The sequence below is a fragment of the Platichthys flesus genome, chromosome 5, assembly GCF_949316205.1.
Source record: "Platichthys flesus chromosome 5, fPlaFle2.1, whole genome shotgun sequence".
Classification (NCBI taxonomy): Eukaryota; Metazoa; Chordata; class Actinopteri; order Pleuronectiformes; family Pleuronectidae; genus Platichthys; species Platichthys flesus.
In genome coordinates, this window is record NC_084949.1 from 8,574,130 (window position 1) to 8,584,870 (window position 10,741).

A 10,741-nucleotide genomic window follows, 5' to 3' on the forward strand; every position below is an offset into this window, starting at 1 on the left:
TAAAGGTTCCAGTGACCTTTATATGAATCTGGAAGAAATGAATATACACAGAAACTGCAGTGCGGTAATTCTTCTTTATAATATATGTATATATTTAGCTCGTCTTTTGTGTTATTCTTTATTGGATATCTGTCAGTGCAGATCTGGGTTTTTTATAAATTCTTATTTGTATTCCCTTCCGGGTTAATACATTTGTATTTATTGTATTTTATAACGAAACTGCTCTTGCGCCCGCCCACTCTTCCTATTGGATGCGAGGGAGATCACGTGAGTCGATCTCGCAGTGCATTGTTTTGTGTTGCCACGGTCTGGACTGAACGCATCCACTGTGTGTCCTCCGGTGCTTCTCGCAAACTGTACCGAGGCACTCGACAGCTGTTCTCCGGGGTCGGCACGATGCTGAGCGCCGCCGCCGCGGAGAGGAACAAGGAGCACATCGTGTCGGTGCTCCGGGAGAGCGCGGGCACCGGCCGAGCCCTGCAGGCCCTGGAGGTGTCCTCCGGCACCGGGCAGCATGTCACCCACTTCGCACAGGCCCTGCGGAACATCACATGGCAGCCCTCAGAGTTCGACCCCCAATCTATCGACAGGTACAGTTTGTCCGTGTCACTGTATGAAACGGTGTGGTTTCGAAGTGCCCAGTCACGTGTAGTTACGGTATGAATCTCTGCGTAATAAACGTCCTATGAGCCATCTCGCAGGAGGATAACTCCATGTTGAATGTGACTGATAACGCCGCTGCTGTTGGACTGTGCTGGCAAGTGCTTTAACAATCAATGTCTTTGTTTCCATTCTCAGTATAGACGCGTACAGAGCTCACTACCAGCTGAGCAATGTGAAGCCTGCCATCCACCTGGATGCTTCGCAGCCCCATCAGAGCTGGGGAGGGATCCAGCCTGAGAGCCTCGACCTGGTGGTCAACATCAACATGATCCACATTTCCCCCATGTCGTGCACAGAGGTATGACATGTTATTAAGAGATTTTATTTGTGCACATACACGCTGTGACGGGTCTTGCCTGATTGCACAGTTGTTTGGGGCTGGGCAACAAAACAATATCAAGTATTATCCGGATGTAATTTTTATTCATAGCAATATAAAAAAAAGGCCAGTATCATTATATTTTTAATAAGCAGAGTGAGGAGATAAGACACATTTGATCGAAGAATGGTAAACCCAAACAGTCCTCATGAGCAGAAAAGCAGTCTTTAAACTAAATTGACATAATAATGTGCCATTTATCCTGATAACTATTGATATCTACTGATGTAAACATTTCTATCTTTACAGCATTTCTGGCCATATTGCCCCAACCCTACTTTGCAACACTGAAATGTAAATTAATGCGATGTGTTAAAGGTCTTGTCAACACCTGCATTACTATCTAATCCCAAGTCTTATAGCCTCGAGGGGCCCTGAGATAAACTTTGGTAAATACTTATTTTAGTGTATGTTGTACAAACATGGTTGATATTTCTTAACCAACCAATGTATGGGAAACTAATTATGAAGTGGAAACAGTTAATGGACCCTAGTCTGTATATACACTACAGCCATGTTGTCTCTACAGCCATAACTCTGAGCATTGCCCATTCAGAACATCTGCCTCAGGTCTTTCACTCTATAAAAGAGACCAAGAAATCGAAAGCTCCAGTAGTTCGGCCCCATCGTCTATTCATCCGTACTGCTGTCATAGAGCCTGAAGACATTACTTTCTTTTCTAGGGTTTATTCAAAGGGGTCGGAGAAGTGTTGAAGCCACAAGGTCTTCTATTGACATATGGGGTGAGTGAAAAACCTTTCATTTCAAACATGCACTCTCCTCATTACGGCTATCAAAAGTAAAGATGAAAGTGTAACAATACTCTGTGTGCTACTTTACATGTTTAATATTATTGTATCTTCAGCCCTACGCAGTGAACGGACAGATCACCCCACAGAGCAACGTGGACTTTGACTGCAGCCTACGACAGAGGTATAGTAACTCTACAGTGCCCGATCACCTAGGATCATGTGTCATCTGAGTGTGGGATAATTAAAACTCTTCTCATAATCTTTATTTTGTAGGAATCCAAAGTGGGGGCTTAGAGATATCTCCCTGCTTAGCTCTTTAGCACAACAAAGTGGTTTGTTCCTGGAGAAAATAGTGAGTATTTGAGCTCAGTTAAGCATCCGACTCAAAAAAAGAGGGAACATAAACAATGCAGGCGGGATCAGTAGTTTACTAATGTGAGATGTGTGTTTGTTCTCTCCAAGGTGGACATGCCAGCAAACAACAAGTGTCTTCTGTTCAGGAAGGAGAGTCTGGTGTGAGGCGTCCCGTCGTTCATCCCCTGGACTCAGACCAGTTTTGGATCAGGATGATCAAAGCGCCTTAACTTACACTTGAAGCTCAGATACATTGCCAACTTTTCCAGAACTGTAAATTAAACGTGTTTCCCTATATTCCAGTGCACATTGACATTATTTGATCTGCACCGGGACCCTCTAACCAATCGCACGATATATTGCACACTCGAATAAAATGAATAAGGCTCACAGACATGCTGGTTGTGTACTACATTTAACGTTATACAGCTACCTACTCCTTTTTAGTACCTTAGTTCAGTTTGTATAACTACTTTAGCAGAAGTGCTTTGTAGAGCGATGTAATCAGATCTTGACTTTGTACACAACAACACAAGAGAATCTATACAAAAACACAAATGTGAATGACTAAATAAAAAGGCCCATTACAAAATAAACATAATACAATAATAGAAAAACTTAATATAGAGGTAATATGTTGTAGGAGTCTATTTTTAGCATCACAGGCAAGTCATTTTTGTAAAACACAAACAGAGAAAACATGACAAACAGAACATTTGTATTAAAACTAATTTTAAAAGGACCATTTGTATAAATGGACGCACACCACACCTCGAACACATTTGGAATGTTGTACAACCTGTGTTGTACTGTGTTGATCTCTCACAACTACATTAACACACAGTATTAAACATATTTTTGCCTTTGTAATTAAATATTAGTTTCTTCTTGTTGAAAATGTTTATCTTCAGTGCTAAAAGTGAGCCACAGACACTGTGGAGGAACAAGGCCGCGTGCCCGGGGAGCTCTACGATGCCCTGCAGGTCTTTTTGCCCAAAACCTCACGCAGCCTCTTGAGTCGGCGTTCAGTCACGGCTCTGACGTAGCTGTCTGATTGGATGATGGCAATGCCGTCCTGCACCACCCCCATCACCAGCAGTGGGTTTTCCTCCATGGTGATGTTTGGGCAGGGACAGCTCCAGTCTATCTTGGCGATCGTCACCTCAAGGTGTTTGGTGTTGAAGAAACTCAATCCCATCTTCTCGTCTCTCAGGACCTCATCCAGGCTGAAGCGTGCTAACCCAGAGTCCAGATCCTCCACCAGCTCTGTCAGCCGCCCTACAATGGCAAAGTCACTGCGGCATAAGCTGGGCACCATTTTCCCCTTCACCCGACAGGGCTTACAAGGTTTCCTTTTCGGCTGTGGGCAGTTTGCTTCACACTCCTTTTTGTCGCGGAAGCTGTTGGCATTCCCATGGCAGCCGCCGTAGCCGAAGCCTTGGCACTGTTTCATGACCGAATTCCAGGCCCAACGTGCCTCCCAGGACTTGCAGGGGCCCTGAACAGCAGGTAGGGAGCAGACGCCCGTCCTCTCCCTCTGACAGGAGGCCTTGCACTCCTCGTAGGTCTCGAAGCGGTTGCGGCTGTCGTCGCATCCACCGTTGCTGAAGGCCATGCAGGAGCCCTGCTTGCTATCATAATACCAGTCCACGTGGCGCTCACCACTGCACACCCTCAGATCTGCTTCCGCCAGACAGTCTGCCGGTGAGAACGGTCTCCCCATGGGCATCTCAGGATCGTCAAAGAAATCATCAGCAGCCCGGCGGACGACAGAGAGAGGGAAGTCTGCACGAAGAACCCCTGCAGAGTTCCGTGCGATGCAGGTGTAGATACCCGTGTCCCACACCTGGGCGTTGTAAATGACTAGCTGTCCGATGTTGGTGATGACCACGTTGCCGTACATCTGGTCAGGCCTCATGACCAGACGTTCTCGCCGTTCACTCTGTTTCTCCCATGTCACATCAGGCTTGGGGAGTCCAATGACGTCGCAGTGGAAGCTGACGGTGCCTCCGACATAAGTGGATTGATGGTGAGGGTTGGAGTACAGTGCGGGAGGCAGAGGGTCCTCCTGGGAGGATGTAGGGGTGGGATTGGCGGTGGTGTCCTGAGGCGGAGGACTGGTGTGGGGCCCGGTGAGGTAGAACCGGCAGGCGACCACAGTCAGAGTCACCCCGCGGACACAGGCCTCTGCATCCATGTAGCAGTGATTGAAGTAGGTGAGTCCGTCTGAGGCACAGGTGAAGTTGGGCTCTTTCTCACACCGGTCCTGGCACTTGCAGATGGGCTGCCCCTCCCAGATGTCACAAGTGGCTCCTTGCTGGCTGCAGATAAAGCCCTCACAGGTTGCGTTAGTGTTTTGGTTTTCATCTCCATCTCCTCCACCCAGTCCATCTGGCTGAGCAGAAGAGCCATCGGAGAAACGTGCAGACACACAGCTGTTGAGGCCACATACATTGGTGCAGCATTTCTCAAAGTCAGCACAGTCCTGCACACACAATAGACAAAAACACATCAGTTATGAGTTCAATATAATAGACAAATACACAAAATCTTTTGAATAATACACAAGTTAGATTATTCTTAAAAACGTTGTCACCTCATCGACAGTGCATTCCCTCTCGCAGGTGCTTTGCGCATCAACCCAGAGATTGGAGTTCAGCTTGTTGGGACAAAGTCCCTCATGTTTAACTTTGGCTTCTGCCACACTGGCGCACAAAGAGAGGTCGCGTAGTTCGCAGAGCAGGAGCGTCAGCAACATCCATCGTAATCCTAGGTTGCTTGAGTTGGGTGCGTTATGACAACGCGTTTCCTGTGGACGTCTACCCTCCAGGAGCTGCAGAGGGAGTTTAAACATCTTTGCCCTTTTGCATGAGTCTTGCATCGAGTAATTCCATACCTCCTTTAGGTCTTCAAAAAAGGAACTGGCGGTTTTCAAAGGTGGTCATTCGTGTTGTGCGTAAAAATTAAGCAGGAGAGATGAAAGTTGATCCATTCCTTACGATCACAACTAGTTCCCACGCGCTGGACATTTAGAGAACAAAATATAAATCCTGAGTTAAGTATTAAAAAGGTAACTGGGCTGCGTCGATCCGCTTTCGCAATCAAAACAAAACTCTGCAAACAATGCACAGAAGCTCATTCAGATCGATTCCCCTCAAAAACCAGCGAGGAGAAGCGAGCGGAGCAGCACAATGTGAGGGAAAGACGCAACATCAGCCTTTCAGGGTGTGAATGGAGGTGGAAAGGGCAGCCCCCTCTGACCGCCCCCGCGGCCGTCCGGTGTCTGAAACTTTTATGAAGCAGCACCGTGCGCTAAGCAACTGGACAAACATTGTAAAAACATCAAAGGAGGCGTGGGGCCGCGGTGGCAAGCTGTCCCAACAACCGTGCGCACGGAGCCCAAACATCCCGGTGAGAAATCCAGCGTTAAACGCGTCCAGACAGAATTTATTGAGGTACCATTCATAAATAAGGCAATGAGCTGTGTTGCCCCTGTGAGCTGCAGTGTCTCCATCCTCGGTCACAGCTCAGGATGCGTCCTGGAGGTTTTACGCAGCGCAAACCCTGGATTCCATTCGCGCACATTAAAGCTCAAATCGTGGAGGAAAGCTCTCTTCTTCTCTTTTTTTTTTACAGCGCGCCACGGAGGGCGTGAAAACCCAACACGAGGCGTGTCGCAGCGCGTCTAGCATAACAAGTTGTTTACGTCCTGCTCGTCTAGACGTGGCTCAGTTTACCGCCATCCCGCGTTCACACGGAGCTCAGACATGCCGCGGTCAGGTGGGAAGACGTAAAGCGACACATTTTCAATAGCGTGCGACTCATCTTTGTCTCTGCGCGCCCCCGAGCAGCTCACCCCCTCCCGGCGTCTTTTCATTGGATGTGACCCCCCGCAACCTCTGCGTGACTTTTGACCGCACCGCGGCGATGAACCGGTTGTCCCCCCCAGAACTGGCCAATACCGAGAGAGCAGCTATAATCAATTCAGCAGCAGCACCCCCCACATGATCGACGGGGTTCATGGCACCGGCGACCCCTAGCTGGACAATGGGAACAAAAATGTTTTCCCACAACCGAAATCGCATGATGCCCTTTATGTGTATCTAAATGAAAAATCATTTCAATACAGCATCACGCACAGATCATGTGGTTTCGACCTTTTATTTTTAATGGGTGACTGGTTTTCAAAGTTGTTATTAATCCCGAATCCAGACTTTAAGACACGGCTCTGGCAGCAACAATCATCATCACATAATACATCATATAGTGCTTTAAATGCCACCCCCCCACTGCTCTGGCACCATATACCCCACATAAAAACAGGCGCCAGCAGGAAAACATGCACCGATGTTTTATGCACTCGTTGACCCTATTACATTCATACAGTCATGCCACTGGGAATGTTCAAGTGAAAATACAGCACGTGTTAATGTAGGTGGAAAGAAAACCGCAATTTTACATTTGAATATAAATATATTTGTGTTGATACTTCAATTATTAAAACAGAAAAAATACAGTTAGATGTGACTAAAAAAAAATTGTTTGAGCCCCTTCTGACATCTTTAAGTTCAGAAATCATGATGGCATGGTTTTCTATTTTTAAGAAGTTTGGGGTAATAACTCGAGTTAAAGTACAAATATTCAGACAAGTAGAACAGTTCATTTGAAAATATCAAAGGATCAGATGAACCCGGTGACTTTCCATCTCTGATTCTTACAGCCCCAACAGTTCAACCACATGGCCAAAGAAAGGTAGAAGATGAAGATTGTTTTACATTCATAAATACGTCGCATATGCATAAAATACTCAGAAAGAAATCAATTTAAAATGTTGCTCACACCAACACTGCGAGTTTATACTCTTTTGTTCCGAGGCGAGACACAGTCGTAGGAGACAGAAGGCAAAGTGGACAGGTTCAGACTGATTTCAATGTGAATGGGTTAAATAATTTAAAGCAAATGATAAAACTAGGAATATTAGATTATGGGGCAGAAATTGCCCGAGAGAGTTGACAGCAGTCCGAACCAATGACAGATGGAGCACCGCAGGAGCTTTTGTAAACAAGACGACTTGGGTCTACTTTTCTGGACAGATTCACAAAAGGAAGTAGAGCCGGACTAAGAACGTTTTCATGAATTTCTCTTAGGTCTTGTACTTGTGAACTTGTGAAACTAGCCCTGCATGCTCATGACATTCACTTTAGGCCAGTTTTATGTAAACACTTCCTTTAGGTTGTAAAAGGAGTTTTCTGTGGCAGGTGGAGGGAGTAAGACACAAATAAGTTTAACATCACACCATCGAAGCTCGAGAAACATTCAAGACAAAACAAGAGCGAGAAGCTCAAGAACAACCACCAAACACAGAGCAAAAGAACAGCACATACAGAATATTTGCAACTTCAAGTCAACTTTAAATACCAATAATCAACCCTGTTCCACATAAAAAGCTAGCTAAAGTCCCTCCACTCATTTGTAGTGTTGACAGTTGAGTGATAATCCTTGAATTCATATCCACTGGTCCCAGGGAAATCTTGTTCTGCTTGATCACAGTGAGCCCGTGCAGTTAAGACTACACGTAAATGGACATCCACAAGATGGCTGTGCGTAGAGAACAGAAAACAACCCAGCTAGCCAAGTCACTTCCCAAAGGTCAATGTAAGTTCAAGCTGACGTCCGTCTCCGGTGAAGACAGCTCGCAGCGCTCCGTGCTCTTCTCTGGCCTTGTGACCTCTTGGAGCAACAACACTTTTAACACTGGTCCTGTGGAGGCAACAGTGGGTCGGATTCTTCACTATGAAATCTTACAGTTCCCCTTCGAGGAGGACGACTGACTCTTTGGAGGACTCTGTGGAGGCCTGAGAGACTTTGAGCGTTTGAGACTGTTGGCTTTGCTGCCACTGCCACCTGAGGCTGCACTGGCGGCCACCGAGTAGGAGCGTCCGTGCATCATGACTGCATTCATGCCGTTGGCCATTGAGAAAGACTTGAGGTGGGACTTGATGGCCACAGGGAGGGGCAGCTTGTCGATGAGGTGCACCGGTGTGCAGGAGACGATCGAGCGACAGCACAGATCCTGGAGGCTGAAGACTGCAGGACAACATAAAGAGAAACATGAATATGGATGTTAGGGATGTAAAATATACTTTTGTTAAGTTTGCTTAGTGTGGTTAATATTTAAAGCGTATCTTGTAAACCCTGCTCATTGTTCAACCCCTTTTAGAGCCCCTTCTCTCAAAGTCTCCAACAGTGAAGTTAGAATTGTTTGCATTAACACAACTGTTGGTCTGATAGCAAGATATCCAGAAGAAATCTGAATAGATCCACAGCTTTTAAAATAACTACGTTCTGGCAAATATGTCACAGCCCCATTGTGTGCAAAGTAGGGGTGTTTTGAATATAATTTGAATATATATTTAAAAAAAACGATACTATTCAAATATGTATTTCTATTTATTTTATAAAATACGTAAGAAGGAGTATCCAGCTCACCTCTGTTGGGTCTCCAAAACTTCTCCATCCCGTGCCTCATCAGCACGATGCGCGATAGCTCTGTGAAGGATTCGATGACGTTGAAGTTGCAGAGTGGACTGACCTCGAAAAAAGTCATGCTGTTCTTCTCTGCGTAAGCTCTCGCCTGCTCTGTTGGCACCTGTCGCTTGAAAGCCAGGTGAAGTCGGTTTCCCACCAGAATCCTTGGCACACCTGGCGCATGCTGATGGAAATAAAAAATACTGTTAACGTAACAAATGGTTATCGGAGTTTAATGCATTTCTTTAAAATACGAAGCTTGACTGAATGTCAAACTGTTAGGTGTACAGACTGTGGCAGAAACACACAATGGCCTTTCCCGGGCCTAGAATAACACACAGGATATGTCCCCATCTACATCTGTTTCCTATGTTTTCTTTGTCAACCAGTAACAGGTCGAAAGGGGATTACCTCATCAATTTCCCGAATCCAACGGTCAATGCCATCAAACGACCATTCGTTGGTGATGTCATACACGAGCAGGATGCCCTGTGGAATGAACAAACAAATATGTTGACACGTTAAGACAATTACACACTGAGGGACAAACCCCAGGATTGTTTGACCTCACCTGTGCTCCACGAGAGTAAGACCTGAAGATGGTGCAGAATCGACCCTGCCCTGAGGTGTCCCTGCACACACACACACACAAAGCAAATATGTAGATCAACATGTTTTTTTTTTTTTTACATCACTCCAGCCACTACTGACTTGATATATTAAACACTTACCATAACTCTAGTTTGACTCTCCTTCCATCCAGCAGGATTGTGGTGGTCTTGTAATCGATCCCTGAGATCACACACAGGGTTCAGTAATGTTGGTCATTCCCTTTTCTTTTGTTTCCAAACAACTGAGTTAACGCAGACACGTGAACTCACCACTGCTGTAGGCATAAGGAGACTCGACGGATCCGTCTTGCAGGCTTGCCAAGATTTCTCCCTTGCCGACATCACTGTCTCCCACCAGAAGAAATTTCAGGAGATAATCGTAACTCTTGACAGGACTGGTCTGGGTGCCCATCACGCCACGCATTGGGTCCGATTCACAGCGAGCCCCTGAAGCTCACTAGACTACCACTGTTCGGGGTAAAGGACCAACCGGGGGGGGGGTCTCCAGCTTAGATTGAGAAAGCTGGCTACTGTCGTTTGACGTTAGCTTCTCAGCTAGCTGGTGCAACACTGAGGATGTACATGAACTGTATCTTTTACCTCGCGGCTCCTGAGAGAAGAACTATGTCCCCATTCCACTGGTTTAGGTGGAAAACGATGTTCAGTGGGTGTGTTGGCTCTGACCACCTGAGCACAGACGGCGTCGATGAAACCTTAACGGTCACGTCAATAATCAAAACAACCTTAGCTGTTAGCTGGCTCGTTAGCCGGCGAGCTAACACAAACGAGGTTAGCGCAATTAGCTCCAGCAAGAACAGAGAATACCAGGTGAAAACGAGTGTGTTTGCTCCGACCTCAAAGAGATAGTACACAAAACAAAGAGTGTGTATCTTAGTCTATTAAGAAAATCGCCAGCGAGGGATGTTCAGCTTCTGAGCGAGCCGAGTGGTCTGTGTTGGTATTTCCTGGTACTGACGTCAGGATCTGCGTAACATCCGGCTAAAAGAAAAGTTGTTAACAATCGATTATTAATAATAATAACAATAATTATGATATACTCTCGTATAAAAATGTATTAGGAACAACAGGCTTAAACTTCTACAGCCGAACACTGTAGACAGTTCTATGATCACGCCTGCCATTTATGTTGGTTGGGTGATAACAGACAGTGGTGTTGTTGAGCTGCACAGCTTTATGTTAACCGGGGTACCGACTGGCACCCAAAGCCAGGATGAGGGGTAGGCCCCACACACACACTCTCTCTCTCTCACACACACACACACACACACACACACACACACACACACACACACACACACACACACACACACACACACACACACACACACACACACACACACACACACACACACACACACACACACACACACACACACACACACACACACACACACACACACACACACACACACGTGTTGCTGCATTGGAACTCA

General features: G+C 46.2%; 3 protein-coding genes across 3 annotated transcripts; 1 reads left to right on the forward strand and 2 right to left on the reverse strand.

The window, feature by feature from the left end:
• Positions 1-269: 269 nt before the first annotated feature.
• On the forward strand, positions 270-2,542 carry mettl26 (methyltransferase like 26). Its single transcript, XM_062388973.1, has 6 exons — positions 270-590; positions 799-961; positions 1,726-1,785; positions 1,908-1,975; positions 2,068-2,146; positions 2,257-2,542. Exons 1-6 carry the CDS (start codon positions 397-399, stop codon positions 2,311-2,313), a joined length of 621 nt encoding a protein of 206 aa, XP_062244957.1. The 5' UTR covers positions 270-396; the 3' UTR covers positions 2,314-2,542.
• A 252-nt stretch (positions 2,543-2,794) lies between these two features.
• On the reverse strand, positions 2,795-5,033 carry wfikkn1 (WAP, follistatin/kazal, immunoglobulin, kunitz and netrin domain containing 1). Its single transcript, XM_062388596.1, has 2 exons — positions 4,745-5,033; positions 2,795-4,633 (listed from the first exon to the last, which is right to left on the reverse strand). The coding sequence occupies exons 1-2, from the start codon at positions 5,027-5,029 to the stop codon at positions 3,116-3,118; spliced, it is 1,803 nt and encodes a 600-aa protein (XP_062244580.1). The 5' UTR covers positions 5,030-5,033; the 3' UTR covers positions 2,795-3,115.
• Positions 5,034-6,295: 1,262 nt separating this feature from the next.
• LOC133954231 (ras-related protein Rab-40C-like) lies at positions 6,296-10,255 on the reverse strand. The gene is made up of 6 exons (XM_062388573.1): positions 9,558-10,255; positions 9,408-9,468; positions 9,248-9,308; positions 9,088-9,165; positions 8,638-8,860; positions 6,296-8,235 (listed from the first exon to the last, which is right to left on the reverse strand). Exons 1-6 carry the CDS (start codon positions 9,709-9,711, stop codon positions 7,940-7,942), a joined length of 873 nt encoding a protein of 290 aa, XP_062244557.1. The 5' UTR covers positions 9,712-10,255; the 3' UTR covers positions 6,296-7,939.
• Between the last annotated feature and the right edge of the window lie 486 nt (positions 10,256-10,741).

What these genes read in the sequence shown, in the direction of transcription:
- mettl26 (XM_062388973.1), top strand. Translation starts at nt 397, where the DNA reads ATGCTGAGCGCCGCCGCCGCGGAGAGGAACAAGGAGCACATCGTGTCG. An exon ending in CCCCCATGTCGTGCACAGAG is followed by an intron (nt 962 to 1,725) that starts GTATGACATGTT and finishes TTTCTTTTCTAG; the next exon opens with GGTTTATTCAAAGGGGTCGG. An exon ending in GACTGCAGCCTACGACAGAG is followed by an intron (nt 1,976 to 2,067) that starts GTATAGTAACTC and finishes TTTATTTTGTAG; the next exon opens with GAATCCAAAGTGGGGGCTTA.
- wfikkn1 (XM_062388596.1), bottom strand. Translation starts at nt 5,029, where the DNA reads ATGCAAGACTCATGCAAAAGGGCAAAGATGTTTAAACTCCCTCTGCAG. An exon ending in GGGAATGCACTGTCGATGAG is followed by an intron (nt 4,634 to 4,744) that starts GTGACAACGTTT and finishes TTGTGTGTGCAG; the next exon opens with GACTGTGCTGACTTTGAGAA.
- LOC133954231 (XM_062388573.1), bottom strand. Translation starts at nt 9,711, where the DNA reads ATGCGTGGCGTGATGGGCACCCAGACCAGTCCTGTCAAGAGTTACGAT. An exon ending in TCCTTATGCCTACAGCAGTG is followed by an intron (nt 9,469 to 9,557) that starts GTGAGTTCACGT and finishes GTGTGATCTCAG; the next exon opens with GGATCGATTACAAGACCACC. An exon ending in GGATTCGGGAAATTGATGAG is followed by an intron (nt 8,861 to 9,087) that starts GTAATCCCCTTT and finishes TATTTCCATCAG; the next exon opens with CATGCGCCAGGTGTGCCAAG.